Below are 27,948 nucleotides of genomic sequence, written 5' to 3' on the forward strand. Positions count from 1 at the left end.
TATAGTACATGATTTATTTTTCTGTACATTACAGATTATTTGTTAAGTTTCATCCACAAACCCAAAACTTCCCTAATTTCTTCCTCTACCTGGCCATGCCAAGCAATTAATTTTGTTCTACAGGACAGAAGAAAAGAGCTTCCTGGAGCATGTGTCACCTGATTAGCTTGGCAGAAGGTGCTTCAGCTCAGACTGACTTTCAGTGTTTCCTGTAACTTGTAGAGCCCTGTCAGGTTAGAGTCTCTGTTGGCAGCATAATGCCCTGCTGCTGTACCAGTCTAGAAACAGGCAACTCCATTCTCATTAGTTTTCAATAATGTCTTCTTCTTAGAAGATGAATTAATGCCACTGCATTTGTAGACATACCAAACACTAAGTGATGGCTGTAGCTACCATCAAAAAAGAGATTCACTTTCCAGTAGCCCCAGATCTGCTGCTTGAGTTACGTGGGGTGTGCTGAGAGAGGCTATATGTTTGTTTAATAAAGTCCTTAAGAAAAATAAATACTTTTGTATAATGTATGTACAAAGATAGGCTGATTTCCTTCCCTCACGACACAACCACAGCCGTGTTTTATTCCCCAGCTCACGGTTAGTGCCACCTTGGTAAATGATGTATTAAGGGTCCAAGAGAATATTGGCCTGTTCTTTATAATAGTGCAAATTATATGGAGGTGTTTTGAAAGCAGTGGCTTGAAGGAAGAATGAACAAAAAACTCCCCCCCCAAACACCCTCCTTTGGTCCCTGTAAGAGTAGTTTAACTCTTCCATTAAGCTTTCAAGACTCCCCCACATAATTTTAACCAACTATTAAGGCGTCAGTAGAATGGATATAAGGTTGAAATTAAAATGGTCTTCCTTGGACTTGAAAAGAAGTCCGCTGCAGATTTCCTGACAAAGAAATTTTCTTAATGTGTCTCCTCCTCCTCAGCTCTTCTCTGCACAAAAATAACACACCAAACAAACCTGTCTGATAATTTCCCCCCATATTTTTTTAAGCTACAACAAAACATGACACTTAAATATATTGCACAACAAGCATAACGCATCCTGCCTGACTCTTCACAAAAATGGCCACAAACACAGGAGAACAGCTACTGAACATCTCAGAATTTGAAGAGATCAATGAAATGCTGCGGAGACACTGGCATGAGACAGGTGTTTGGATCACTGGCTGTGCAGGGGTGTCCAGTATCCTGCAAAACAAAGGAGAAAAAAAAAAAAAAGAGTAAGTTGTCTTTCCATACCCAAACACTCCCTCTACTCCCAACTGGATAAAAAAAGAACAGAGAAAATTCAGACACATGTAACTGCTTCCACTGTAAACAAACTGATGGGAACTTGCTCTTTTTAAGAATTCACTGTATTTCTCTTTAACTGTTCCAGGCTAAGTTGTTAAGGAAATTGGCCTTCCCAGTTTGACTTCAGTAATGCAGGATAGCTTCAGATTTCAGGGAAATGAATAAAGAAAACAAGCCCTCACCTAACCCCTCTCCTCCTACCAAAACCAGAACATGACGCAGAGCTCTTTAAAAAAAAAAAAACGTTTCAGTCCTTATTCTTTATTTTTTGGTAAGTGTAACTAAAACAAAACAAACAACTTTGTTGAACCCAAAGTACCTGTTTAATGAAAATCTGAAATCCACTACTACTTCAGGGATGAACAGGAGCTCCTTGCTTTCAAAGCAGTGGGCAGCTGACACTTCCCAAAGAAACCTCAACAGCACATTTGAAATCCAGGTCATAAAAGATTTTTACCTCGTTTGTTTTTAGTTTCTCCCCAAGTTCTTTCTCTCCTCTTTCCCTCCTACCTTTTCCCCAAGGGCCAGCATTGCCCTCAAACAGAAGTTACCGCCCAGAAGTTAGGACTCTAGGAGGAGGACTGGATAGAAAGGCTTTGTCATTACAGATTCAGTAAGCCTTCAGTGGCTTAATATCACAGAAACGATCTCAACACAACTGGTTGGTTATTTAAGATTCAAATTCTTCTTCAAATGAAAGATTTTAGTTTTGCACCTTACTAGAACCCTCTAAAAGGAATGAAGCGCTAGAAATGTAATGACAAAGTCCCAGACAGTTCAATGGAGAGGTTAAACACTTGGATCAATAATGCAGTAAAAGGCTCAGAACTGTCCTCCCCAGGTTTTAAGGGATCTCTCTCCTTTTTCTACCAGTGTTGATGAATTCAACACGTGGGGCAAGAAAATTAGAGTAAATCACATAGGAAGGAGATCACAGACCACTGCAAGCCTTCATTTCTTTTGTTTCCATAGCAAATGAAGCTACCTGTGATCCAGTTAAGAGAAGAACCTGTAAGTGAAATTCCCCTCCCACACAGAGAAACTTAAATAAGGAAAGTGCTGTCAAAGAAGCCACATTCCCTTCCTAAGTCTTTGCAACACTCAAGTGCGCTGGGTAAAACAACATTCCAAATACTACTCAGCTTTTCCAATGAAAATCGTTACTCTACAGATAAATTATCTGTGTTTTCCCATTATACTTTGCCATGACATCCACCTATAGATGGCTGTCATGGTTCACCTCCTCATCCTCCCACTTTCTAAAAGTAATTGTTTTGACCATGTGAGAACCAGTTGATACATTCGTGACACACAGGGGGAAACCACACAAAAAAGAACAGATGGAAGGATTAGAGACCAGGTAGAATTGCTTGTTTGGGGAAGTTGCAGATGAGGAAGAGTCTAAAACCAGAAGTGTTAAGTTTAACACCTTCACCCTGAGATGACATCTGCGAGGAAGAGATAGACTGCAGCACAAAACACTCAAAGGTAATTGCTAATGAACTATTATCTTCACTACCCGCTGCCATGTCAATGTCATGCTATTATGTTACTATTTTCCAGGAAAAAAGGCCCAAAACACCCCTGCATCAGAATCAGGATTCTGGGAAAGAAGTTAGGGTTTAACCCCTTTTAGTGCTTATTTAAACTCCTAAATATTTTAGACAGAATTTGTAAACGTGCTGTTTTGTTCTAAACATTTATCATTAAAAGGCCTCTGAACGCTCTGCTCAGTCAGGATTGCAGGTGAAAAAAATCTCAGTAAGATCAGTTCTTGGGGTTTTTAATTTTTAAAAGCAAGAGAAACAGCAATTTAACAGGAGGACTGAAAAGAAGAATTACAACTTTTCCTGTAATTATGAGTATTCCTCCTCCCAAGAAAGAGGGATTTCCCTTGAAGTGACATTTAATAAACACATTGAAAAGTCAGTAGGATCTGAACCCTATCTATTTCAAGCTAAAGCAGACCTTCTTTAAAATTAACAAGAAAATTCACCAGGAGTACTGGCTGGCCAATAAAGCTGCTTTCATTCCTCAAATTTTAATCACAACTGGACATTAAGAAGCTCTAGTAACAACTTTGGAGCTCCTGACCTTTTCTGTATAATCATTTCCACCATTTCTTCATTCCAAAAGCAACCCCACAATTGCCTCCCCCCACCCCCAAGTCACATGCAGCCTGTTCTGGGCACTTCTTTTCAGAGAGACTTTTCCATGTGAGTATGTGTGACTACAGCATTCTACCTGGAGTAAAACCCATTTTAGTACCTTTGCATTAAAGGAAGTTACCTGAAGTTCCTGTTACTCTTTTCAGATTTAAGCACTGAATTCAAACCATCGGGGAGCGCTGAAACACTTTGTAACACCCAGTGTAGAGAAACCCTTTTCTTAGCAACATCTGCCTTATCTCAGACACCGTGCAATCTAGAAGCCCACCTATGGTCCCTAGTTTAAATGACATTAACAGGGAATATTGCAGCAAACAAACCCTAATCTGCTTAAAAAACACGATGGAAAGTCATCTCTACCTTATCCAATAGAGAGCCGAGAAACAAAAATATTCCTGCTGTTAAATTGATGTGGGGAAACAAAAAATCAAAACAAAGAGTATCAAACAATCAGAAATGAACATGTTATTCACTTTGACATGGCAAGAACAGTCAGCAATGAAAACAGATGACACACACAGAAGAAATACCTTGAGTAACAAAGCAAGGTGGTAGTCCTTTGAGATCAGGAAGAAGGAAGCGGGAAGGAGAGCCGTAAAGTAAAAGAAGCAAGAGTTAAGGTTTATTGAAGATAAATACTATTTTTCTAAATGTCACATGAGCCTTAATTCTTGTGGCAAATCACAAGCAGCTGGAGAACCAAAACCAGCCCAAGCCCCAAGGTAACTAAAACCAAGTGTGAAGCATATCACTTGTGCAGAACAACTACACTAATTTACATAAAGCCCTCAATATTGAAAGAAGCATTTCAGCTTCTGTGGACATCTCTGGGATAACTATGATGTGCTGCTGAGTTAGCTGAGGAAGTTAAAGAACTGCCCACAATTGCATGTTGCCTGGTGGAACAGTGGGAACTGGATACATTAAAAGCATTCACAGAGGTATCAGTCAGTAACCAGATTGCTGTTACTCTTATACTGCTGAAATTATGTAGGACAAATCCTTTACCAAAAAGTAATTTCTGAAAGATTAGAGTTTCTTGAAATCATTTCCTCTTTTAACACAGGAGTACAAGATGTTCTATTGTATCACTGTACTTCCTACAATGAATTTAGGATTTGGATGGACTTGATCTTAATGGTCTTTTCCAACCTTGTGATTCTGTGTGATTCTGTCTCTGCCAACCTGAATGATTCTACAATTAATTCCTTCTTGTATTTAACATAACTATGGTCACAGGTTTTTAACAGATAGAGGAATACAAGTGCTGCTTCCTGAAAAGCTCTTAAAGACTTGTTAAAAGTAACACTAAGATTATTAGAGCATAGCAAGAAGCAAGAAGCCACTTCCCTACTTGAACTGTTTGCTACTTCAATTTAGTAACCACCAGATCCTCTGTTTAGATGGCCTTCTTTAAAAGGGCACAAAATGCATGACTGAAAGACTCTACTGGGTTATCAAGTGCCTTCTCACGTTGCCAGCAGTTACATGATCCATTTCATAAACGGATGAAAATTCTCCTCACCACTGGCTAGGCCTGTGCTTTGTGGCCATTTCAGAGCCTCGCTGCTTTGGTTCTTAGAAACTCAACTCACTGCATGAATTCACCCACAACTAGTTGCTACAAGGCTGTCCCTTTGCTTAATTTCCCTGAGTAGCCTCACATTTATTCACCCCTTTTCTTGTCTCTGAGAGGAATTTATGGAGGTCAGTCACATTTCCTTATCAGCATTAATACTGCCAAGTTCAAAACCATTAATGCCTTCTAGTCTTCTTTGTGCCCCGATCACCCAAGTACTTTTTCCTTTGCCACTAGTCCAATGTTTGGCCTTGTTCTTGAATGAGGGAAGAGGGAAAAAGAAAAAGCCACCAGCAGAAAAAACCCAAACCCCAAAACAACCCACAACAAGGGAAGCAACACAGGATACAGAAGTATTCAGCTCAATGCCTGAACTACTTCTCAATGTGCCTGAAAGCAAAAGCTGCCTGATCTTGCAAGTGAGCCATTAAAAGAGAAAATGAAATTTTTATATATTATAAATTGCCTGAAGAATCCAGTGCTTTCATTTATTTCAAGCTCCAAACACTTGAGACTTTTCCTTTACAAAGTAACTGTGATTTCCCTTTTAAAGTTCGTTTTGGGTTATTTTTGTGGGGTTTTCCCCCATTTGCCCAATGAAAAGTCTGAGTAAAAGGTTCAGTTAGTAACAAAAATCTGTACATCATAGCTACACTTATATGTCAACCACTCACATATAAATTTAATTTAGAAATTTGTCAGATATGATACTGGAGCTTGAATGAGTTGTCAAAGCCTGATAAGAGTTCTTTGTGTTTAAGAAATATTTTCCCCTAGTGGAGAAATTTTCTAGAGCTAATAAAGCACCTCTGTGTTCCACTGCCCCCAGCTCTGTTTGTCATGTGTCTTCAGAAATATTTGGAAAAAAGCAGAACTATCCCCACCTCCCCCACACACCTGCATACCTCTGGGTAGCACCACTGTACTCACGTTGCCCTGTAAACAGAGAGCCTGTTTTTCAGGCCTCTGACTAACCTCTGTGTCCCAGCAGTGAGGTGTCAGTTGTGCATAAGGAAGTGTAACAATGCTTACAGCAGGCCAAGCTATGAGATCAAACCTGGTTGCTCTGAGCTTTATCCAGTCAGGTCCTGACAACAAAGGATGGAAATTATACCACCTCTGTGGTCAAGCCCTTGCTTGGCTGCCCTCACAGCAGGCTCTCAGGTTCCTCTGAAGCACTTCTCTAGCCTCTCCTCACAGGGCAAGTCCTCAAGCCTCTCTGACCATCTCTCTCTCACCTGAATTCCATCCAGTTTGTCAGTATGCTTTTTGTATTGGGATCCCCAGCTGGATGCAGTATCTCAGAGGAGTGCCAAGTGAAAAGGGATAATCCCTTTCTTCAACCTGCTGCCCATGCTCTTGTTAGAGCAACCCAACACAAACCACAGAATTTTAGGTTAACTGCCACACCATCACTTTAAGACCTGCCCAAGTCTCCAGCAGGAGGCAGTGAGCACTGGAGTAGTGATGTAGCAGGTACTGCTCGTCAATCCAAACAAAGTACCTGTACAACTGTCACTGAAAATGTAAAACCACAAAAGGAGCAGGTTGGAGTAGTCAAGGTAACAAGGCATCTGCCTGCACAGGTTCACTGCCTCTGACTGTCACACAGGGCTCTGCAGCCAAACATTTAATTCCAAAGACATTCCAGTCATTCCTCAAAGTGCTATACTTTCCATTCTCCCGAGGCCAGAATGAGAGAAGTTTACTGTAGAAAGCATTAACCCTTTAAGCAAAGCCAGACAATCCAAACAAATCTGCTACCAACAATGCCTGCCTGCTGTGAGCTTAACTTGAACATTTCCTTTTTCACAGGGAAAGCTTTACCTGACACAGTGAGCAACACAATTGAGACCAACTCCACTGTAATGCCTTTCCTGACACAGGTTCTTCAGCAGAAGCCAATTCTGACTACCTGCTTTCCTACCATGAATTCAGCAAAAACATTTAGTACCTTTGAGGGCTCCCATGATGTCAGGGATACTCAGCTTTAAGACAACATCATTTAGTAACGTTACTTTATGAAAACTAGTTTATCCTGTTAAAGTCCAGGCTTTTGCTGTGGCAAATAAGAAAGTCTCACACTGATACACAACTCCTCTTACAGTTACAGAAAGACAACATAAGAGCAAGTTCTTTCTGTGGCTCAGAATAGGAGTACCTTAGAAGTTCTCAAATATTTTGTGCTCTTCACTGTCTGCTCACCACTACTCATATCTGGTCTTTGAGGTGCAAAATTAAGAAGTCTCAAGAACGAGAAGGCTAGATTACAGTGCAACACCAAGTAAAAGCAGGACTGTGTGTTCCCACAGGAGTTAAACATAAGAATTCTCTACAGAAATTAAAATCATCCTGTAAGGCAGGATATGCTTCATGGCAAACATCAGAATCAACATCAGATGCATTCTGAACAAGGTTTGAAACAGTCCTCTGAATTTCATATGGGACAGAAGCAAGACTATGAAAATACAACGTTTTACACCCATGTGGTAGGAATACTACAGTAGTAAGTTCATTAGAGACATCCTGACTGCCATGCCATCGTTAGAAATGGGATGCCATGAAATGGCTAACTTCATAGAAGTTCCTAGTAATTTTGCATAAGATTGAAGAGATACAAGAAGTCAGAGTGCAACTCTTGCATAGCACTTCTTACAAGCTAGGTATTGAGGCTGTCAGATATGAAGAGATAAGAATGCCAGACAGAGAGCAACTCTGGACTTAAATACTGATTTTTATATGCAAGTTTTATATATTACTTAAAGGGTTAGATACTAGTTCTCCAATCATATTTCACATGAGAAACCTACAAGATGACCTTAATATTTCTCTTTTCAGATGTTCACCAGGAGCTGTTTGAACTTATTTCTGATTATCTATTTCAAAGTTCTTACCTTCCAAAACAGAATACTACAGTGTCGACAGAAGTGCAAGGTGTCCCCATACTGTTCCTTTATTGGGTAATATTTCTGGAGTGCAAAGTACATCAGTTTCCAGTCAATGTGACCTTTCTCTGATGGAATCAAATGCCTACAAAACTGAACATAAAGTTAATGTCTTTCTTTAAAAACTGTTCACGAACTAGTCAAATCAGGTAAAGGACTAGAAAAAAAAAAAGATAGTTAAACTGAAGTTTTGTAACTGGAATTCTTTGAAGTCGATGATAACCTGACATCATACATCTCTGCAAAGCAGTGGGATAGGTCTGGCCACAAAAAACCCCTGTAATACACTAAAAACAGGAGGGTGCATATTTGCCAAGAAAAAGTAGGCCATACACAGCTGATCAAACTCTTGTCTTGAAATTATTTTAACTGCAGTCAAGAACAAAATAACAAAACCGATATTTAGAGGCATAAGCAGCTTTATGGGTTTTAAAAAGACACACAGGAATGATACTTCTTGAGGACATAATCTCCATGTAAAGATTAGCTGATGCACAATGGCTATTTCATCCCCATCTTAATACACAGCCAAGGTTTATTAAGTATGTATTTGCAAAAGGCTTCTGTTCCACTGGATGTGGATTAATAGCTAATAGATTACAGGCTTGCTTCATTCAGGAGACAACACCTAGACGGGGAGAACAACGCTGCCTTTATGATTTCACCTACACTTCATTTCATAACAGCTTCCCTTTGTAGAGCTCTCATTTTTTCCAAAAGTGCTCTTCAAATATCAAGTATGTTTCTGTGGTTGTTTCAAGGGTTCAATAAATATACTGCACAGGTCAGGAAAAACAACCTAAAATGACTCTGTAGCTTATTATGCTAGCACACTTAAAACAGAAAAGGCAGAATTGATATTGGAAAAACTAAATAGAATCATTATATTTCTATCATTAATAACCTAGTAAGAAACTGAATGCATTGGAAACACTGTGTACAAGTGTCCTTTGTAAGGCACAGGGCTAACTAATTCTACTGAGATGCTCAATGCCAGCATTACCTTGGTACAACAGCTTCCTTTCCAACCAGCTCTGTCAGTGTTCAATAGAGCTTACCTCATCCAGCCTTAAAGTCCATTCAATTGCTACATTAAGCTTAAGCCTAGCCTTCTTATTGTCCTAACTTCACCTTGCCCTCTCCTGAACTGCTTCTGGAGGTGGGTGTTTCTCTTCGCTAAAAATCAAAGACTATTTTAGGTTGGAAGGGATTTCAAAGATCACCCAGTTTCAACCCGCCTGCCCTGTAAGATCTGAAGATAAAGATGATTTGCTGCCATTTAAATGCCATAATTTTGTCTGGTCTTCTATGATCACAGATTCTTTGTGGAGGAGAAAAGAATGATGTACTTATTAAAATAAATAGGAGGAATGTTGTATAAAGTTAAATCTTTTCCTATAATAATGTGTGTTTCAAAGGCTGATGAATAGTATAGAACCACAGGCTAGTTTGGAAGGGACCTTGAAGACAACCCTTTGCCATGGGCAGGGACACCCTCCACTGGACCAGGTTACTCAATGCCCCGTCCAACCTGGCTTTGAACACTGCCAGGCAGGGGGCAGCCACAGCTTCTCTGGGCAGCCTGTGCCAGGGCCTCACCACCCTCATAAAAAGAATGAGGTTTACCTTTGTCTATATGCTCCATTAAATTAATTTAAAAGCCTTTTGTCTTGCCAAAATTCTTATCTGGGTCCGCTGCACGTGAATTAGTTGATCTTCACTTCTACCTCTCCTGTTACAATAATACTTAACCTGGTGGTAACCAACCAAGTGGCACCACTCCAACCTGTCAGATTTAAGAATGCATATTTTCCCTTCCTCCAGTCTGTAATGTACTAGGTCTTTAAAATTCTTCCTCCAGCTCTAATGAGGTAATTTCTGTTTTCATTTTGGAGCAGCATACATTACTGTGAGAAAACAAAGACAGTTCTGGAGGCATTCCTAGATTACTTTCATGCTCTTTATGAGGAAGTGACAGAAAAATACCATTTCTCTTTTTGCTCTCTATTTCAAAAAAATCTCAAACATTTTCTTGTATTCCTTTTTGCAAAACTCCAATTTTGGCTTTACCAGTCTGCTAATGTAGCCTAAAAGTCTGAGCAATTTATCTGCCTACCTTGATTAATAAAAGAATTTCTACTGTAGGTACTAAAATTAGAAGCACCTTAGAGGTATCCTCTACCACACTTGCTGCTGATTGGGTTGTTTAAAGAAAAAATAATCACCTTACAGTAGCCTTTTTTTTAGTAACACAAGGAAACATCCTGATAAACCCTAAACTCACAGACATGCTGAATACAGCTTTTCATATGAACCAAGCCCCCCCCCAAAAAAGAGATCACTGTCACTATGACTGCGCACTGTCACCTTTTTATCTCAAGAGGGTGAGCTCATTATTATCACACTTCATTATCAGTATACCATAATGCAAAGATAAGAGCCACATTTACACAATGATATAGTTATTTATACAATGATTAGAGTTTATCATTTATACAATGATAGAGCTTATATATTACCTGCTTCTCTGCAAAATGATATTGGCAGAGTTTCTTCCACAACTGCCTGTCTTCACTGAGCATGTACAAAGTTGGGGTCACTTGACCCAGAGTAATAATGTCCCAGCCATCAGAGAACCTGTATAAGATGTTGTTCAGCATATGCAGAGGGAGATCGCTAAGCGTAAGACCATTGTTGACGTGCTGGAAGTAAGAGTTAAAGACTTTTAACTACAAAAAAGTGACAGGATGAGGTACAAAAAAGAGTCTTAGTTTAGAGGTGTCTCAGGTCTCATTTAGTTTGTACAAAACTGTTGAGTAATAACTGTGGTTAATTATGTAACGGTTTGATTACTCGGTTATTATTATTGTCTAAGTGCTGCCATTGAAAACTTAAATGACAACAGGTACAGAAGGACCTACTATAGCATTATAACTTAAAGCTTTCCTACTGTTAAAACAAACATATCCTAAATTATTGAAACTTCAAATCATTTTAAAACACTTCTGTTCTCAGAAGAGAATTCAGAACTGTAGTCTTGAAAGCTATGGTATGTTTAATTCTGGAGAGGAGTGTGCTAGAACTCTTAACAATAACAAAGGTACAAGCTAATTGTTTATAATCTGTAGGATAACTACAGTTTCTCAGTTTTTCTTAAGAAACAGAGCACACATCAATTTTCCTTAATACAACCAAAGTACAGAATATAGGACCGAAGAGCAGAAATACAGAATTCAAACATTATGGAAGTCGAAGGCAGAAGAAAGCAGGTTTGTTTCTACAGTTGGGAGATGGTTCCCCTTGCACATAAATGAGGAATCCCACCTCCGCTCAACTTTCTCTTTAACCTGGTAACCTACAGCACAACTCACACAACTGACTCTGGAGCCCACGCTGCCAGGTGGCATTAAGCCTGGGGCTGGAGGTGGTGTCCCAGCATAAGGGAGGGAGGGAGTGTGGGCAGCTGCCCCACCTAGCAGAGCAGCCCAGTCGCAAGGCGCTGGCAGCACAGCAGCTGTACTCCAGCAGGCTCTCACTTGTGTCAGTTTATTTCATGACCGTTCATCTCACTTAAAGACTCAGCTTTCCAGTGTCATCTGTTATAAACATCTCTGGGACTATCGTTCTGCTCAGGAATACATGAGCAGTACAAACACAAGATTTCTCATGGGTTTTCTCAACCGATGTAGAACAGCTCAGATGGAAGCAGCATGCTGGAAAGGAGCACACGCAGCGACTGCAGCGTCTCAAAACTGTCTATGCTGTGGCTGCCTGGCATATAAAACTGCCAGGATGGGGTTCCTCATTTCTCCTTTCTATTCCAAGCCTAGCTTTTTATTCAGGTACCTGGCACACACAGCAAGGACAGTTTCATAGCTGAAAGCGAGCAGTTGAAACTGTTGTATGACTCTGCTGTGAGCAACATGCTGCAGCATTTCTTCCTCCAGGAGGAACCCAGACAGGCTATAAAAAAATTGCCCACTTATCAGAAGTTTCCATCATGAAGACCTGGAGCAGTGCATACCACATGATCAGTGGCCAGATGCTGAAGTCATTAGCCTTTTTATTTTTTCCAAGAAGTAACTGTGCTAATGAATAAAGCTGTAGACTTGCTACTTGAATATTTTATTTCTGTTTTCTTGATCCACCTCAAATTCCTTTTAGATTAGAGTTTTACTACTGAAGAAATACAATTTTGGAATAAAAATTGGTATTTTTTCCACCTCTATTGGACAATCTAGAGACAAACATTTGGAAATTTCTTTGGAAATTTATCTCTACCAGAAACCAGCAGTACAGGCACCAGAGAAGCCCTCATTATAAATGAGCTATTAAAACATTAGAAAATCAAGTTGATTCCAACGTATTCCATTTCACTTCTCTAAAACCAAAAGAAAACAAGTAAAACTGTTTAAGATTTGAAACTTCAATCACTTACAAGTTATAAACCAACGTTCAACATACCCCCCTTCCCCAATTACTTTTTTAGCATGATTTAATAAAATACCTTATTCATCTGAAGGTTTTTTAGCTGTTGTTGCCACAGAAGGATAGTTTCTAATCGACAAATCCAAATGTTAATGTTCCCTACCAACACTGATTTTCCTACTCCCCTAATCAGTATACAGAGAGTAGAACTCAGATCCTGGAGAAGATCTTTGATTAATCTTGGGTTATATTGGTCTTCCATGACTGGAAAACAAAACAACCAGAATTTATATTTGGCTTAAGTCATTCAAGCATGCTAGTACAGTTAGCTCAAGCTAAGTGACACTTTTTAGATAAACTAATTACAAGTCAACTTCTCTGTGCAAACAGCTGCCCTAATTCCCACCATGACATTTGTTAATGCGGTTCCACAAGTGCAAGATCAATAAGTAAGAATCTCCCAGATAGGTTTAATGTAACATTTCATCTTATGCATTTAATAGACTTAAGGCTGAATAGCCAGGAATAAATCAGATTTCTTCTGTTCAAATCTGACAATATCACATCTCCATTTAGTGTGGTTGCCAGATTTTTTTTCTATATTATGTAATATCTTTTTAAAGAATAAACAATAAAGAAAAGCAGTTATATACTTTAAATCTCAGTACATCATGCAAATTGAAAAACAAACATGTTACTTAATCTAAAAGCTTTCACATTTCATTAAGAGTATAATTTAATAGTAGCCATTAGTTTCTGAATAGAATCTGACTGCCATTTTAACTTTACCCATCTGTTTCAACAGACATGATTCAATAATCAAGAGAAAACAACCTACTGAAACTGTGGGATGGGAAGTATGAAAACTTCTACTCATTAAATATGCTATTGCTTTGTCTTACAATGCAAAAATGGTAATAAAGCCAACAAAAAAAGTCAGATAGCATAGTCACAGTGATTAAATGCAAACAAGCTGACTACAAACTTTGGGTCTTACCCTTCCGCACGATTTTGTCCAAAATGTTAAAGTAGTTCTTCTGGGCTGCACCACTGAGTGAAGTTAACTGGGATTTTGCAATTAACTGCAGAAGCTAGGGCAAAGAATTAAACTCAGAAGAATGACAGAAGTAAAGGACAATTTCATATATACACTTTCAGTACATACGTTGGTTACAACAGCCCAGAGCACTGCAACTCTATTTCATGGGAGCATAACTACAGAGTTCAGAAAATGAAGCTAGATAAACAAGCTTCAAGCATTCCCATGAACAACTTACTATACAAAATACTACGCAGATACTAGTGTTCATCTCTGATAGAACACATGATATGTGGTCTTTACAAGCTATAACAGAACAGTGGAGGGAGTCCGGTTTGGAGGCTCACAAAGAGAAATACAGTCTTTGATGTGGCTGGGTCCTGAAGCCCCTGGCAGATTTACTGGCCAGGAACATCATTCTGAACCAATACCAACTACCAGACTTCCAGTTTCTGAGTGAAAGTATCATAGTGGTCAAATCCAGGTGTAGAGGGTGTAGCACACTGCTTTCTGCTCATGGAGGGAAAATAAATCTGTATTACTCCCTCATTCAGAAACCACTGTAACCTAATGATGAGCAGTATCACTAATGCAATTACTGCGTTAGGACATCTTTACTATATAGTTAAGTGACAATAACTATCTACCTACGTTTCTCTCTGGAACCACTGTGGTAAAGACAGCATTGAGAACAGGGTGAATGGTCTGGAGGAAAGTAGCCAGAGCAGCTCAAGCTTTTGCAGCACGTGAATGGAGTTTTCGCTACTGGAGGCAGTCCTTGCTCCATTCTAAAACACCTGTGCATTTACATTTTAGGTTCAGATTTGTACCTGATAAAGGACTGTTGCCTCTTCAACAAAACAGTCTTAGTATGAAATGCAAGAGAGATTTCAATGTTAGGACAGTATCGCAGTGTTTAGAGCTGAGACACTGAGCTTTGCAGTTGCTATTCCCAGTGTTGACTTCAGCCCAGTGTTCTCAACACATGGGGAAGCAGGGAGCGGAACCCAGCATCCCCTACAGAGTGCTCTAAACACCAACCCGCAGAGCCGTGCTCTGTAGGGCAGCGTCAGCTATTGGCACAGAGGGTGAACAAAGAGTAACCCTGCCAAAAGTGATTTTGTATCTTCATTTCTACAACACTCCTTTGACACCACACTCAACATTAACTTTCCTTCTTCTGCCAAAGGAATACACCTGTTCTCTCCCTGATATGATAATGTTCCTTCTGGCTTCTCTGCATGATCCCTGACAAAACACTGTGTGCTACCAAAGGAGGAAATAATTCTCCCAATGTATTTAAATAAAAACAGTATTTCTACATTTTGAAAGTAGGTATCAGGACCACTTCCTTGACATTGTCAAAGCTTTTTAATTGGAGTAATAATTTGGAGCACACCTAGAGGTCCCTGGCAATTTGCCAATTCAAGCAAGTGTGTACATTTCTCTTGACTTAATTAAAAAAAAAATCAAGGAGCTATGTCACTCAGACTAAAGAGCAAATCAAAGAAACAAACCCCACCTGGCTGACTTTAACAAAGATTCCAGTTTCAGTGAAAGTTAGCACGCAAGGATTAGGAGATTTTTAGCAGGTACATGGATCTGAGACCCAAATTGAGCCTTACTGATCTGTGCATAGCCATGGTTTATGCTGTCCACTACAGATTATAATTTTGCGTGGATTAACTGTTTTTTTCACATGGAATCATTCTGAAAACAGACCATCCATATCAAATTCAACCTATCAGGCACTTAACAGCCAAGAAAGGATTGTTATACTACAGTACCAACAAGCACAGAAAAACAGCTTATCCTGCCACCTCCTCCTACCAGTGCCCACCCTAAAAAGACCTTGATCAGACATCTGTATTAACTTTTAATAATAATTGGGAGGGGTTTAGTTAATTGGAGCATCAGAATGGATCATGCTGATGGTCTGGGATCAAAGAACAGCTATCCAGCTGGGATAGTATTTAAAAAAAAGTCTTCTTAATTTATATATTGCTATCTTAAATGCAACAAGCAGAACACCAGGCACAAAGTGATCATCATTGTGCTCATGCATAACTAGGAATTATTCTTAGAGAAGGAATAAGAACTGCTGCACTGCATTAAGGGAGATCTACACAAAACATCACCTCATTAGAAACTTCAGGTCAGTAAGACCTTGTATAAAGCAGGTGTGTATGGGATGACTTGCTTCTTCATTAAGGCTCAGCAGCAGACTGGCTCAAAAGCTGGTAGAGCAGACTAAACATCTTTTGAAAAAATCTTGCAACTTCACATATTATTGACATCCACATAAATATTTTAATTTATTAGATACAACACCACAAATGTTTCTCAAGTCAACAAGTTCTACAGCTACAGAATGAGCAGCAGCTCTCATTTATATGGATCACATCTATTAGCAACCTAGGAAATTGTAAGGTTTTTTTGTACAGTCTCTATACCTGTTGATAAAGTCAGTTTAACCTCCATCACCTCATGGAAAATGATGCAAAGACATAATTAATTTTTTGTAATTGTAAACAATTCTAAATTTTAAAAAAATTTAAATAAATTCTAAAATGTTAAAGGGATTTTTGGAAGCCTTCCTGCTACTCTATCATTACTCTAGCAATAGTTTGGATCACAAAGCCAAATTTTTGAATTTAAGCATTGCTCCTTTCTCAACAAGGTTAAGTCTGGTTAACTAAACCAGCCACTTGGTATTTTTTAAGAAACACCTTGACCACCTTCTCTTCTGTTCACTATGTTGGACTTCACACTGTGTTCTAATGAACTGTTCTGAGCAACACAGGATAGGCACTGCAGCATTGACAAAACATGTAAAATTCTAGTTCTGGATTCATTCCACCAGTTTGCCATTCGAGTGAGGCCCTCGAGGTTGACCCCATTTATAACACAATTCATCTTTTTAAGGCACTTTTTTTCCTTCCTACTGCTTGAAGCTGAAAAATCTTGGGAAAGATCAAGAAATTTGTTTCTGCTCCCCAAACAGCATTAAAAAACAAGGTAATAAGCCACAATGCATACACACACAAAAAAAATGATGTGAGTGGAATAAAGCAGGCAAGTACCCTAACCACTAGCCTGGAAGCAAATCCTTTTTGCTTTGTTCTCTTTGGTCCCACATCTCTTGCTTTTCTAAAAGTATAATACACTGTGTCTCAGCTTCACCAGGATAGGTAGAATGTGTTTTCTATCCAAATACTCCACAGCCTAGTGCTAAGGGTGTCCTCTTCATATGTTTATTTAATTTTGATTTGTCTTCTCAAGCCCTGGATACATTCCAACCACTACATTACTTGTGAACAGCCTCACCACTGAACTGACCTCTAATCCTGCTATGTCTCACATTTTGAGCTGCTCTAGGAGTTGGGACAAGCACTTTATTACCTAAAGTTAGATGACAAAGAAATTTGGGGGTAGAGAAAGACCAGTATCTCCCAGAACAGGTATTTTAAAGTGGGCAACTGGTTAGGCATCGAGGAAATTAAGGCATGACATTATGTGCCTTCCTAAAATACAGGTTACATAGCTTTGGAAAACAGGCAGATAGCATTGTTGTTGCCCAGAACTTACAAGTTACACGCACTTAATTCTCAGCTAAAGCCTATGTTAGAATCTCTGGGTCAGGTCTAGTGAGAATGGGACTTTCCAAGGAATCATGAGATTAGGGCATCATAACTGCTTCTGTGAACTTCGTGTCACTACATCATTTATAAAAGACAACTTGCAATAAAGTCATTTCTAGAAGACAAAAAAAAAAAAAGAGTAGAAATACTAAAAAAGCTGGAGTCTCAAGTTTTACAAGATGTTAACAAAGGTTAATGCATTTATATCTTGATTCTAGATTAAAAAAAATAAAGCACAGGAAGCCACAGGACTATTAAGCTGCAGAAGACACAAATGCAATATTTGCACATCAAATATTCTTCAGTTGGTATTTTAAGCATATTTAAGATGCAATAAAGTCTATTTAAAGTGTACTACACTTTGCTATTTTTAGTTGAATAGGAATTATTTTACTTTCAAACAGTTCACTACCCAGACTGATAAAACACAACATAGTACGACCACTGTTTCCCTGTAAATACACAGCCTACTGACCATCCCCATCCTCCTTGAGCAATAGGCTTTCACAGAGCAACATAATGAGCTTTCACCAAAGAAAAATTACTTAGTTTAGAGTTGCTTCATGTAGTATAAATTACATACGAACAGGATATTTATACAGTCACAAATCATCAGTTGTTCAGTGCAAAATTGTTTCTTTTGTACACACAGGCACATCAGCAAATGCATTTTTAAAATATGTATATAAAATAAAGAACTTACTTTGACTACATAATTGAACCTTCTGATGTCCTGAATTGCACTTGAAAAGTCTAAGCGGTTAAAAGCTTCTCCCAAAGTGCAATAGCCATGTCTCTGGGAAGAGAAATAAGCACACTTTAAATGGAAAGAAACAAAGATAGAATCAAGGAAAATATTTAGAAAAGCACTTTACCATGAAACTGATGCTTATATATACATCATGGCCCCTGGAAACACAATGTATCAGTACTGAGGATTTATTTAATTTCTTGTAGAACAAATGCAACCAGATATGCTAGCTGGAACTAGCAGGTACATAGGCAACATTACTCAGTGTCCAGGCCTTGAAATTCATACTTATCAAGCAAACTGTAGTCACTGGTAGCTGAGTGTCTGCAGAATCTATTCTACTTTTGCATGACAAGAATGCTAGTATTCTTCCATAGGTACCATGCTCCCCATTTGCCTGAGCACAAAGTAGATCTTGTTTGTACAGCACTGAGCTTATAGCCACAGGCATTAACTGACTGAGTTTACGTTCACATTTGAGGGTAAGAGCATACCTACTTGCTCCTGGGGTTGGAGATCAAATGGTCTCAACATCTAGAATTTATTTTCTGCTGACAGAAGTTTAGGCATAGTTTTTCTTAGGTACCAAGAAGAATTAAATTTTCTTTTGGTTCTTCTGCACAGGTGTCTCATGGTGAAAAATGGGAGTTTCAGAGGCTGTCATGGAACTACTTAAGGTGGAAGTGGCAGCCCAAAATGCATGGGATCAAATCAACTGAGTAAATTTAGAAGCACAAGCTATATATGAGGCTAGAGAAACCCTGCAACTCATGAAAGGTATTGCAGAGCAGTGTGCTAGTATCGCTGAATTGGCCCAGGAAAGGAGTGATAATTATTTGAAGTTCACTCCTAGACAGCCTTCCTCAGTGAATGATGCAATGCTGAGAAGCTGGCATCACAATTTGACACTCCTTTTTGCAACCCAATGAAAGCTTACCCTGGATGTACCACAGTGAGACAGGAGATAGTTAACTGCTGCAGGTAATTACTGCCTATTGGTTAATGACTCAATTCAGGATCATACTGCTTGCTCATGCAGTTAATATAACCGAGCTCCAAGCATGCTGCACTCTCACAGAATGCACAACTTGGTTGGCTTATAGCCAACAGCAGTGAATTAACACTTGCAGACAATGATCCTTTTATTGAAATGTAAATATTTGTGGCTGTTCTCTAGCTAAAGTTACCAAAAGGCTATGCTTAAATATATTAACAGAAGAACTCCCTCCACCAACAGCTGGAAGCACATTTCTATGAAGCTTCATCTCTACCCTTCCCAAAACACTATCATGTTAAAATTACTCAAAGAGCATCTCTTACTTTACTTCAGCTGTGCTTGTTTTGGTTTGGTTTTCCCATGCTCTCCTACACCATTTTTCATGTGTTCAATCAAGAACCTCCTACTCTTGTTATTCTGCCCTAAAATTCTGTACCCACTTGGGAGAAGCCTCCCAGTTGCGTGACTTTGCCATGTCAAAATCAAGTAAGATTGCAACCTGTAAGGAAGACTAGAGCCTCTGTAAATTACATTTTAGATTAACTTAAATTGTTGCTTTGAATTTATTTTGTTCAGTATGCTTATTCCTTACTGCTTTTTCATTCTGCCACAAAACTTTTTACTTTAAGCTTTTGAATTTATACAAGAAATTACTGGAAAAAGATTAGTGATTAGAATGAGTCATCTTTGTTGGCTGTTTGTTGGGGTTTTTGTTAGTTTTTGGTGATTTGGTATTTTAAGAGGAAAGGTGAATGGTCCATTATTAGAAGACAACAGCAGCGACAGGAATAAGACAACTGCTACATCAAAATATTTGTCCACTCTCTGACTAGACAAGAAGCCCAAGCAGGCAGTCACATATCACCAGCAGCCCAACATCTGCAGAAATTCGGGGTGTGTGTGTAGGGGAAATCCTAACACGCAGGCTACGAAGGGCAGCAGAGAGGGATTTTAAGCACTTTGGCCTGAATGTACTTTGAAAACTCAGCTTAACCAGCTTCTCATTCAGAACACCATGATGACTGGTGACAGTCTGTCACTCCTGTCTTTCTTACCCTCAATTTGAGATGGCACAAATGGAAAGAGCATGCTCGAGGCTTTTGCAAACCAACGTATCTATCAAAGACAAAACTGGGAAAGAGGGCTATGAATCTAGTGAAAGGCTTTGTAATACCCTCCAGATGCAGAAGGACAACCTCTGGGTCCCCAGCCTGCAAGGTAAAGTCTTTCAGTGTCTCCTCAAAGTAAGCTCTCTCCACAGCACCATGCTCTTCCCAGTGCAGTGCTCTTCATGGTCTCCCTCAGCTCCAAAATGCAAAGCCAACTTCTGGCTGTATGACTAGGGGTCATCACAATCCCCTCCTTACCCCTCTCCCAGCTGGCATTACTGTGATGAAAGACATTCTTACAGGTGTCCAAGTCCCACCCATCCCAAATAACCACAAGAATGAAACTGCAAACCAGTTTACCTCTTCATACTATGGATGTGTTTTAACTCTTGCCTTTCCAGGAGGTCATTCCAAGACTTTTCATGTATCCCAAACTGAAAGCATCTGGACTTTATGGAATACAAAGGTCCTCTTTGCAAAATTTGAAACTGAAGTTAAACTTATATTCAAATTTACATCAAAACTCGAGAAGATCAGGTAGTGGCCTGCTGACACCTTCTTTGAAGCCATTACTCAGGTTCTGCAAACACTTTAAGTTTTAGTTCAGATATACTGTTAGAGACAGACGGGCTTGGAGAAGTAGTGGAGAACTATTATGTCCATCCTTGCAAGTCACCACATCTCTGCCACAATGACCCATGTAAAAGTCACTTTGGTGGCTGCCTTTGCCTCACCACATGCAGCTGTACTATATTGCCAATGAAGAGAGCTGAATATAAACCCTAAGATGACAACAAAAATGGTTTTGTGTTTTTTTTTTTTTTAATGCGCTATTTGTCAATTAAGCAGCACAAAAACTGTAGGAATTGACCCACAGCATGCAGTACTTACTTCCCTGGTGCTTTCTTTATGAACATAAATCCACTTTTCACGATAAAAACCTAAAAAAAAAAAGCATTTTTAAGCTTCCACTTCAGGTAATACCTTCCAGAAAGAAACTGAACAAAACAGACCATGCTCAATAAAATGCTTCATAAATAGGAGAGATCATAGAATATACTGAATTGGAAGGGACCCATAAGGATCATAAAGTCCAACTCCTGGTTAAAAAGTTTTAGTGAAGGAAGTTTATAAAAGCTGAAAGGGATGACTACAAAATTTCAGAAGCTATGTACTTCAAAAATTTAAAGGAAAAATATTTTTAGAAACCAAACACAGGACTTGATACACAGTTGGCAGATGTAGCACAACTTTTGCCAACTACGTGACAAAAACAGTCAATTTATCCTACAAAATCCCCAATATTTTTTAATCCAACAGGCTCCTTAGCACGTAAAATGAACTAACAAAGAACATCTCTGATCCCAAACAATCCACACTTTTAATCTATTTTCTTCTGTAAAGGTGCCTACTCAGCATCTGCTTGGTTCAACTAGTTGCAGAACGCTGCAGGGAAGCCAAGTATATAAAACTAACAAAGGCAACTAGGCACATCTTCAGCTTTCAGAAGTCTGATAAGTTGTCAAATGAAAGCATGCTCTTACATACAGCTACTTTAATCTCTTAAATTCTTTATGCCCAGACAGGCCTGGGGAAACTTGCAGCTTTCTGCAAGACCATCTCTGTTACAATTTTGGGAACAGAAAAATAATGGAGATCATTTCAAGATCAGAGCATCAGAAATGCTAAAAAGTTTAAGAAATTCAATAGTGATAAGGTCTTTACAAGAACTATAGGTATTATGACAAAATAGCTTTATTTATGAACTGATTCTAGAGCTGCAACACTAATCAGAATCTGAATTAAGCAAAAATAAAACAACTGCTTTGATAAGCAGGAGCTTTCATAGACATCCAGAATAATTTTATCTCAAACTCATCCACTAAACAGTGGCTAGTATCAGAAGACATTTATTATTCAGGAATGAGTATTCTTAAATCAGTTCCCTTTGGATCTTTGGAAAAAAAAATTAACAGATGATCAATGTCACAGTTCAGTCAAGATCTATGACTCCTGACACCGGAATTCGTTGCTAATACGGAAGTAAACGTAACTCAGAAGGCTACTACTCTACATATGAGTATAAATGAGTGGCTATTAGAAAGCTTTGCTGAACCTACAATAATCTCCTAATAAATAAATAATAAAAACAGCCTTACATTGCGAATCCCTGTTATCCCTAAAATGATCTTTTTTTCTTTTCTTGGCTGCAGACTCACAATCTTCTGTACTGTATATTTCTTCATCTTCATCATCACCAGTTAAGATGCTGAAATAAACACATCAATTAGAACAGCAATGATTAAACATTGAGACGTATATGGATTATAATTCTCTGCATTAGTTTGTCAGATGGAAAAAATATTCATATTTTTAATGATGTTCAACCAACCAACAGCCTATAGCAACATATATGTTAAGAGAGAAGTTCTTTTCCTAGTGGGATTGAATTTTGTTTCAAAGTGATTAAACACCTATTAGGAAGATACCTTTGTGTATCTCAAATCATTGTTGACATTTAGAAGTTACTACTGAGAAGGCAGTACTAACTGGACAACTGTCTGTCTGCAACGCTCTAGTGCACAAAAATTCATTATCTGAAATGGACCAAGCCTTGAAAAAACTGGGCACACAGGTAGATGTCTGTGCAGAATTACTGCACATCCTTGCACAGGCAGAAATCCAGCAGTGACTCTTTCTTACCACTATCAACTTTGGGGCAACAGAAGTCTGTCTCTCAATAAATGCCTGAATCACGACACTGTACATAATTTAGGGTGTCACAGTCATGTTCTACCATGACTTACACAGCACCAAGAATCACGTGGTCTCCTTTCTACCAGAGAGGATCAACTATACCTATGTCACTTCTGTCAGTTAATTATGTAAGCTAATAACAAGAACTATACAGAACATTTAAACATAATGTATATATGGATAGTGCAAGTGTATATATACACACACATAAAAAACATTAAAACAGCTTTTCTGGGTCCTTCTAACCTTTTGAACATTCACATACATTTAAACACTGGCTGTGCTACAATGTTTCCTTAAGTCTACACTGTTTCCTTAAGTTCTGCTTCCCATTTTTGCTATTAGGTATAAGGGATTGCAATACAGACTGGAATGGGTGTTCATTTTTCAAGCACAGGGAATGCTTCATATGAAGGCCACAGCCTTGCACAGATAAGCAGAGTAAATAAGGATGTGTGGTAGTGAAGCTTAACTGTAGGATTATGTTATTGCTCCATTAATACTCTTTGACAAGCAAGTTGTATACTACATTCCTCCCTTTCTTTACTATTTTTAATCTAAATTTTCCAGATCAATCTATAAAGTCAGTTTGAACATCAAATTGTGCCAGCTGAACACTGTAAAACTGAAGGACACCAGTTTAGTCAAAAATAACCTGTATTTGGGCATTAAGTGGCAAAAAAATCAAATTACATTAGTCTTATTTCTACTAGCTTATACAGTTAAAATTCCCAGGCTTGAACCATCTGTTAAGGAGGATGATTAAACACTGTAAAAATGCTTTATTTTTTTTAATTGCTGTGACTAGTTAATGCCTGTCCAGTTTAAAGATATTCAAGTTAAGAAGACTCAGAAATAGACAGTATTTTTTCATCTTAGGTTTAAAGCTCGAAGAAAAAAAGAAAAGCTAACATACCTCTGCGGCATTCAGATAGAGCTCAATCCAAGGTGAGAGCCTTAGTTCATGCCTTATTAGTTTTAAAGTAGAGGCTAAAGACTCAACAACCTTATTTCAACACTGCCAAATACCATATCTGGTTGAACACCAAGAGTTTAGAGAAAAGAAACCAGCAACCAACAAAAGCAGAACATCAACATTGAAAAGTTACTTTACATGTGTTTGGGGTTTTTTTGGTGCTGCAGGTTTTTTTGTCTTTTTTTTTTAGAGAGCTATAATAAAGTAAATATCTTTTAAACTAATTAGAATTATAATTTAATTACACTGTAGCATATTGACAGCACTGCCTATCACACAAGAAGCTGCTGCAGAATCAGAAATAGAGCCCAAAGCTCCCAGACCTAGCTTTATCACCCTTGCAACAGACACAAGACTAGGGAGATATGGCCTGACAGCGCAATGTAACTGAGGAGGAACAGAAACACACCCCCTCCCACTGACTCAGGAAGGGAAGATGGCAATGGGGAGAAAGGGAAGGTGGCATTCCTGAAGGTCCATTTGAGAAGAACAAAGTTACTCTGGTAGGATTCCTTCTTTTGTACCTGGAGAGGCAGTGTCCTTAGAAAACAATTTAGGCCAGGAACATACCTGAAGTGATTTAAAGCCCACCCCTGCCTACCAGTAACACACAATTCCACAAGCATCAGATAAACATGGAAGGCAGCTTAAGGACATTCACTTAATACATGGAATTGCAAAGATGAAGAGAGTTGTTTCAAGCACTTTTGTCCAACATTCAAATTTGCCTGTGACATTCCTGGAACACTTTGTGCCATTTTACATAAACGATGGATTTGACTCTTATCTGAGGAGCTTCTCCCATAAGGCTCATAATCTGCCTTGCTTTATGTTGAGAGTTTTTCCCTACTTACCTGTAACCAGCACCATTCTTCTTGGCAAACATTAAGTCCCTCACTGAGAATGAAAGCAAGGGTCCTGCTGGCATCAGGAGAGCAGGATGGGAACACAGGCACTTCCCACAACGGTTATCCTCCTTCCGGAAAACTGGAAAGCTGGCTGATGAGTAACAAAGCCGCTCCTCATTTCCAAGAGGAACTCCTGTTCCTCATCTCCCCCACCAGACACCAAGCTAAGATACAAGAAACTGGATCAAGTGCTACACATGCCATATGGTGTAACAGAAGCCTTAATTTAATGTTTTTGCCATAATGCTGCACATGACATCTGAGCACACCTGGGAGGATTTAAATACATGCATAATACTGCCAGTTTAGAGCTGTTCTTACTTTGTCTTGATGATGTACTCCATAAGAAAAAATAAATTACTCTGAAGCATCTAAAAAGCAAAGTACCCTGTGTCCTTAGAACTACAACACCCTACAAAAAGCATACAAGAATTTCTGCTTTTTCAAACAAGCAATTTTATAACAGAATTTCAACAACCTCTTGGGTACGACACTTAAAATGACAGAAAACTTGACAGGCCTTTACGAACTCAAAACTATTTTTCCTCATCCACCTGCTTCTTTTCTCATGGAGGAAGGAATGCCCTCAAGACATGCAATTACATACAGAGATATGATAAGTGTTTTTAGAAGAGGCTTAAAGCAATTTACAGTTTGACCATGCATGGAAAATCCTGAGGTAAGTGCCTGCACCAAATTACCTTATAATGCATTTGTCAAATGCCAATATTACCTAAGACAAGATTCAAATCCAAGGGCTTCAATCCAGGGCCACCACTTTGTGAACACTGTATCTCACCTACAGATTTAAACACTACAGACTCAAATCACCACCCTGCCAGCCCTAGTAGCTCGTATGAACTTAAATCACTTAAAAAAACAGTATTACCATCAAGAAAATCATAGTATGATTAGTCTGACTCTTTCCTGTACCTCAGAATGAAAGTGTAAGACAGCTTTACTCCTAGATTGCAGACTACTGAGAGGCTATTTGCATACAACTCTAGGGCAATACTGTTCTCTCCCCCACCGAACTTCAAGAACACAGTGCCACAGCACTGTTAATGTGTATCTGTGCTAGAATGCATAGGTACAGATTGCTGGTAGGAATGGCCAGTATTCAGCCCACAGGTACTGCCTCAGCCTCCGTTCCAGCTACCTTGAATACACAGCATTCTTCACTTATTAATTATCCAAAGAAATATGAGCTACACAACCAAGGGTCTCTTTTTTCCATCTCAGTTTCCATAATGAAACTAATTCAAACTGCAACTACTCAAGCATTATTCCAAATAATTTTAAGTTGTTCCCGCACAAGTGATTAGATTTGTTCAGGCACAGTTCTCTGTAGGTGACTATTTTTGACTAATTCACCAAGCATTGGATGACTAACTGAATAAAATAAAAACCTCTATTTTAATAAAAGCATATTAGTCTTCAATTTATGCAAGTTATTTACATGCTTAGTAAGTTTCTTTCTGGATCTGTTTGTGAGTAGATCTCTATTTTCTGAAAACAAAGTATTTAATTGATATATGACAAAAATCTGGCGCTTAACTCTACCCATACTTTCTCTCACAGAAAGGAATACAAATAATAGTACCTACTGTAGACTAAGCTGGTGCCTGAGTTTGGGATTCTGACAAACTCACAACCTCACCTAAGAAACCCAAGACATGAAAAACCTCAGACTTAATTAAAAACTTCCCTGAGAGCACTTCATGGCTAGTCCCTTGAAATTAACGTACCTGATTTAGCCCTGAATTTCAATACTCATTTCTTTCCAAAAACAGTTGATTTAAGCATGCTTCTAGTGAGAAAACTCCAGAGGAGTTCAATACTAAGTTCTTTCAAGACTAAGGGGAAAACAAACAAAAGAAAGCAACCATTTTTGCTTGCAGAACTGATAAAGTACCTCACCTTGCTCTCTGAAGAATACATATATATAAAAAGTTAGGATCAGAAAAGCAAGAGCTTTAAACATTCATTGTCTTTGTGAATATCATTATGTCACACTTGCCAAACGATATTCAGTGAATATGCAACATCTAGTTAGTAGTGGTGCAAATAGCTATCAAAATTAAATTAGATCTCCTTTCATTTGTCAACTATGTTATTAAAAATATAGAAAATAGGAAAAATTTTTTTCAGAAAGGTATTTAAGGCAACTTTTATGTTGGAGGCTTACTGAACACTCTTCCAGACAAACAGACTTTTGTATCCACAGTGGCCAGAGTGTATGGAAAAAGAAGCCCAAATAATATCAGTGACAGATGAACATAAAAAGAAAAAAAGGCATGAAGAAAACAGCTTATAAGCTTAATAATAATTCTTCTCTGCTTGATAACTCTCTTGAGGTTTATTTCACAAATTTAGAAAACACAGGCATATGAGTAGAGCAAGTCCTAGCTTGCCAGTAAATTCCCTCTAAATCAGATCAGTTATACTGTATCATTTACTGGACTAACAACAAAACACTGAATGTTCCCTTTTCTCATTATGAACACATTACACTGGAATTTATGACCAAGAGAGATATCCCTGAGAATTACTTCTTGGTAGAGAAACTAAGCAGAAATTTGTTTGGACAAAGCTATTTATAGCACACCAATCCATGGACATCTGCCATGAATATTAGTTTAACTAATCTCTTTCTCACCTGTTCTACCAGAGCACGTACAGTCATATATTGTGTTACAGAATTACCAGAAAACTACCACTAATTGTGTAGTTGGAGCAAAGGTGTAATATGAACAGCCCTAATGCAGCACCCAGTGAACAGAAGGTCTTCATTCACTTCCAGGTAACATTTCAATATGCCTGCTGCACTGACAAGTATCACTTTCATATTTACATAGTATTTGACAGGTTTTTTTGTTTGGTTGGTTGTAAGGGTTTATATTATTTTTGAATACCTATAACATAAGATGGGATCTGTCTACCTAAAATAAGCAACTCACAAAGCAGTAACAAAGGACAACCTCCACAGGGGTCTCCTGTCCACCTAACTGAACAAAATACATGGCTTTCAGCATACCCAGTGGACAACACCTACTACACACATTTGCAATGTGAATGGATATCAACTCAACCTTTGCCTTTCCACCTGATATTAACTCATGCAGAATCACTTTTAACTTACACAGCATGACTGATATCATTCAGCTGATTATTCCCATCCTCAAGTGCAGGACTGAAGGGTTCACATCGTTTCCATCCATCTTCTGTCTTAACCCATCTCCATCCAGGGGACCTCCAATCTTGTCCCAAAAATGGCATGTTTTTTCTATAAGCAGCAAGAAGATTGTATATTTAATTAGTAGAAAAACTTGCAAAACTTCTTGTAATTG

At 38.6% G+C, this 27,948-nt stretch overlaps 1 protein-coding gene across 1 annotated transcript; it reads right to left on the reverse strand.

Moving 5' to 3' along the window:
• On the reverse strand, positions 1–27,877 carry FBXO25 (F-box protein 25; the record flags this gene model as incomplete). Its single annotated transcript, XM_084261829.1, has 10 exons — positions 1–1,195; positions 3,999–4,025; positions 7,942–8,085; positions 10,512–10,694; positions 12,500–12,684; positions 13,418–13,511; positions 17,804–17,896; positions 20,849–20,898; positions 22,117–22,226; positions 27,741–27,877. 10 exons carry the CDS (start codon positions 27,875–27,877, stop codon positions 1,106–1,108), a joined length of 1,113 nt encoding a protein of 370 aa, XP_084117955.1. The 3' UTR covers positions 1–1,105.
• Positions 27,878–27,948: the final 71 nt, after the last annotated feature.

This window comes from Gallinula chloropus (genome assembly GCF_964237585.1).
Source record: "Gallinula chloropus genome assembly, chromosome: 3".
In the NCBI taxonomy this organism is placed as follows: Eukaryota; Metazoa; Chordata; class Aves; order Gruiformes; family Rallidae; genus Gallinula; species Gallinula chloropus.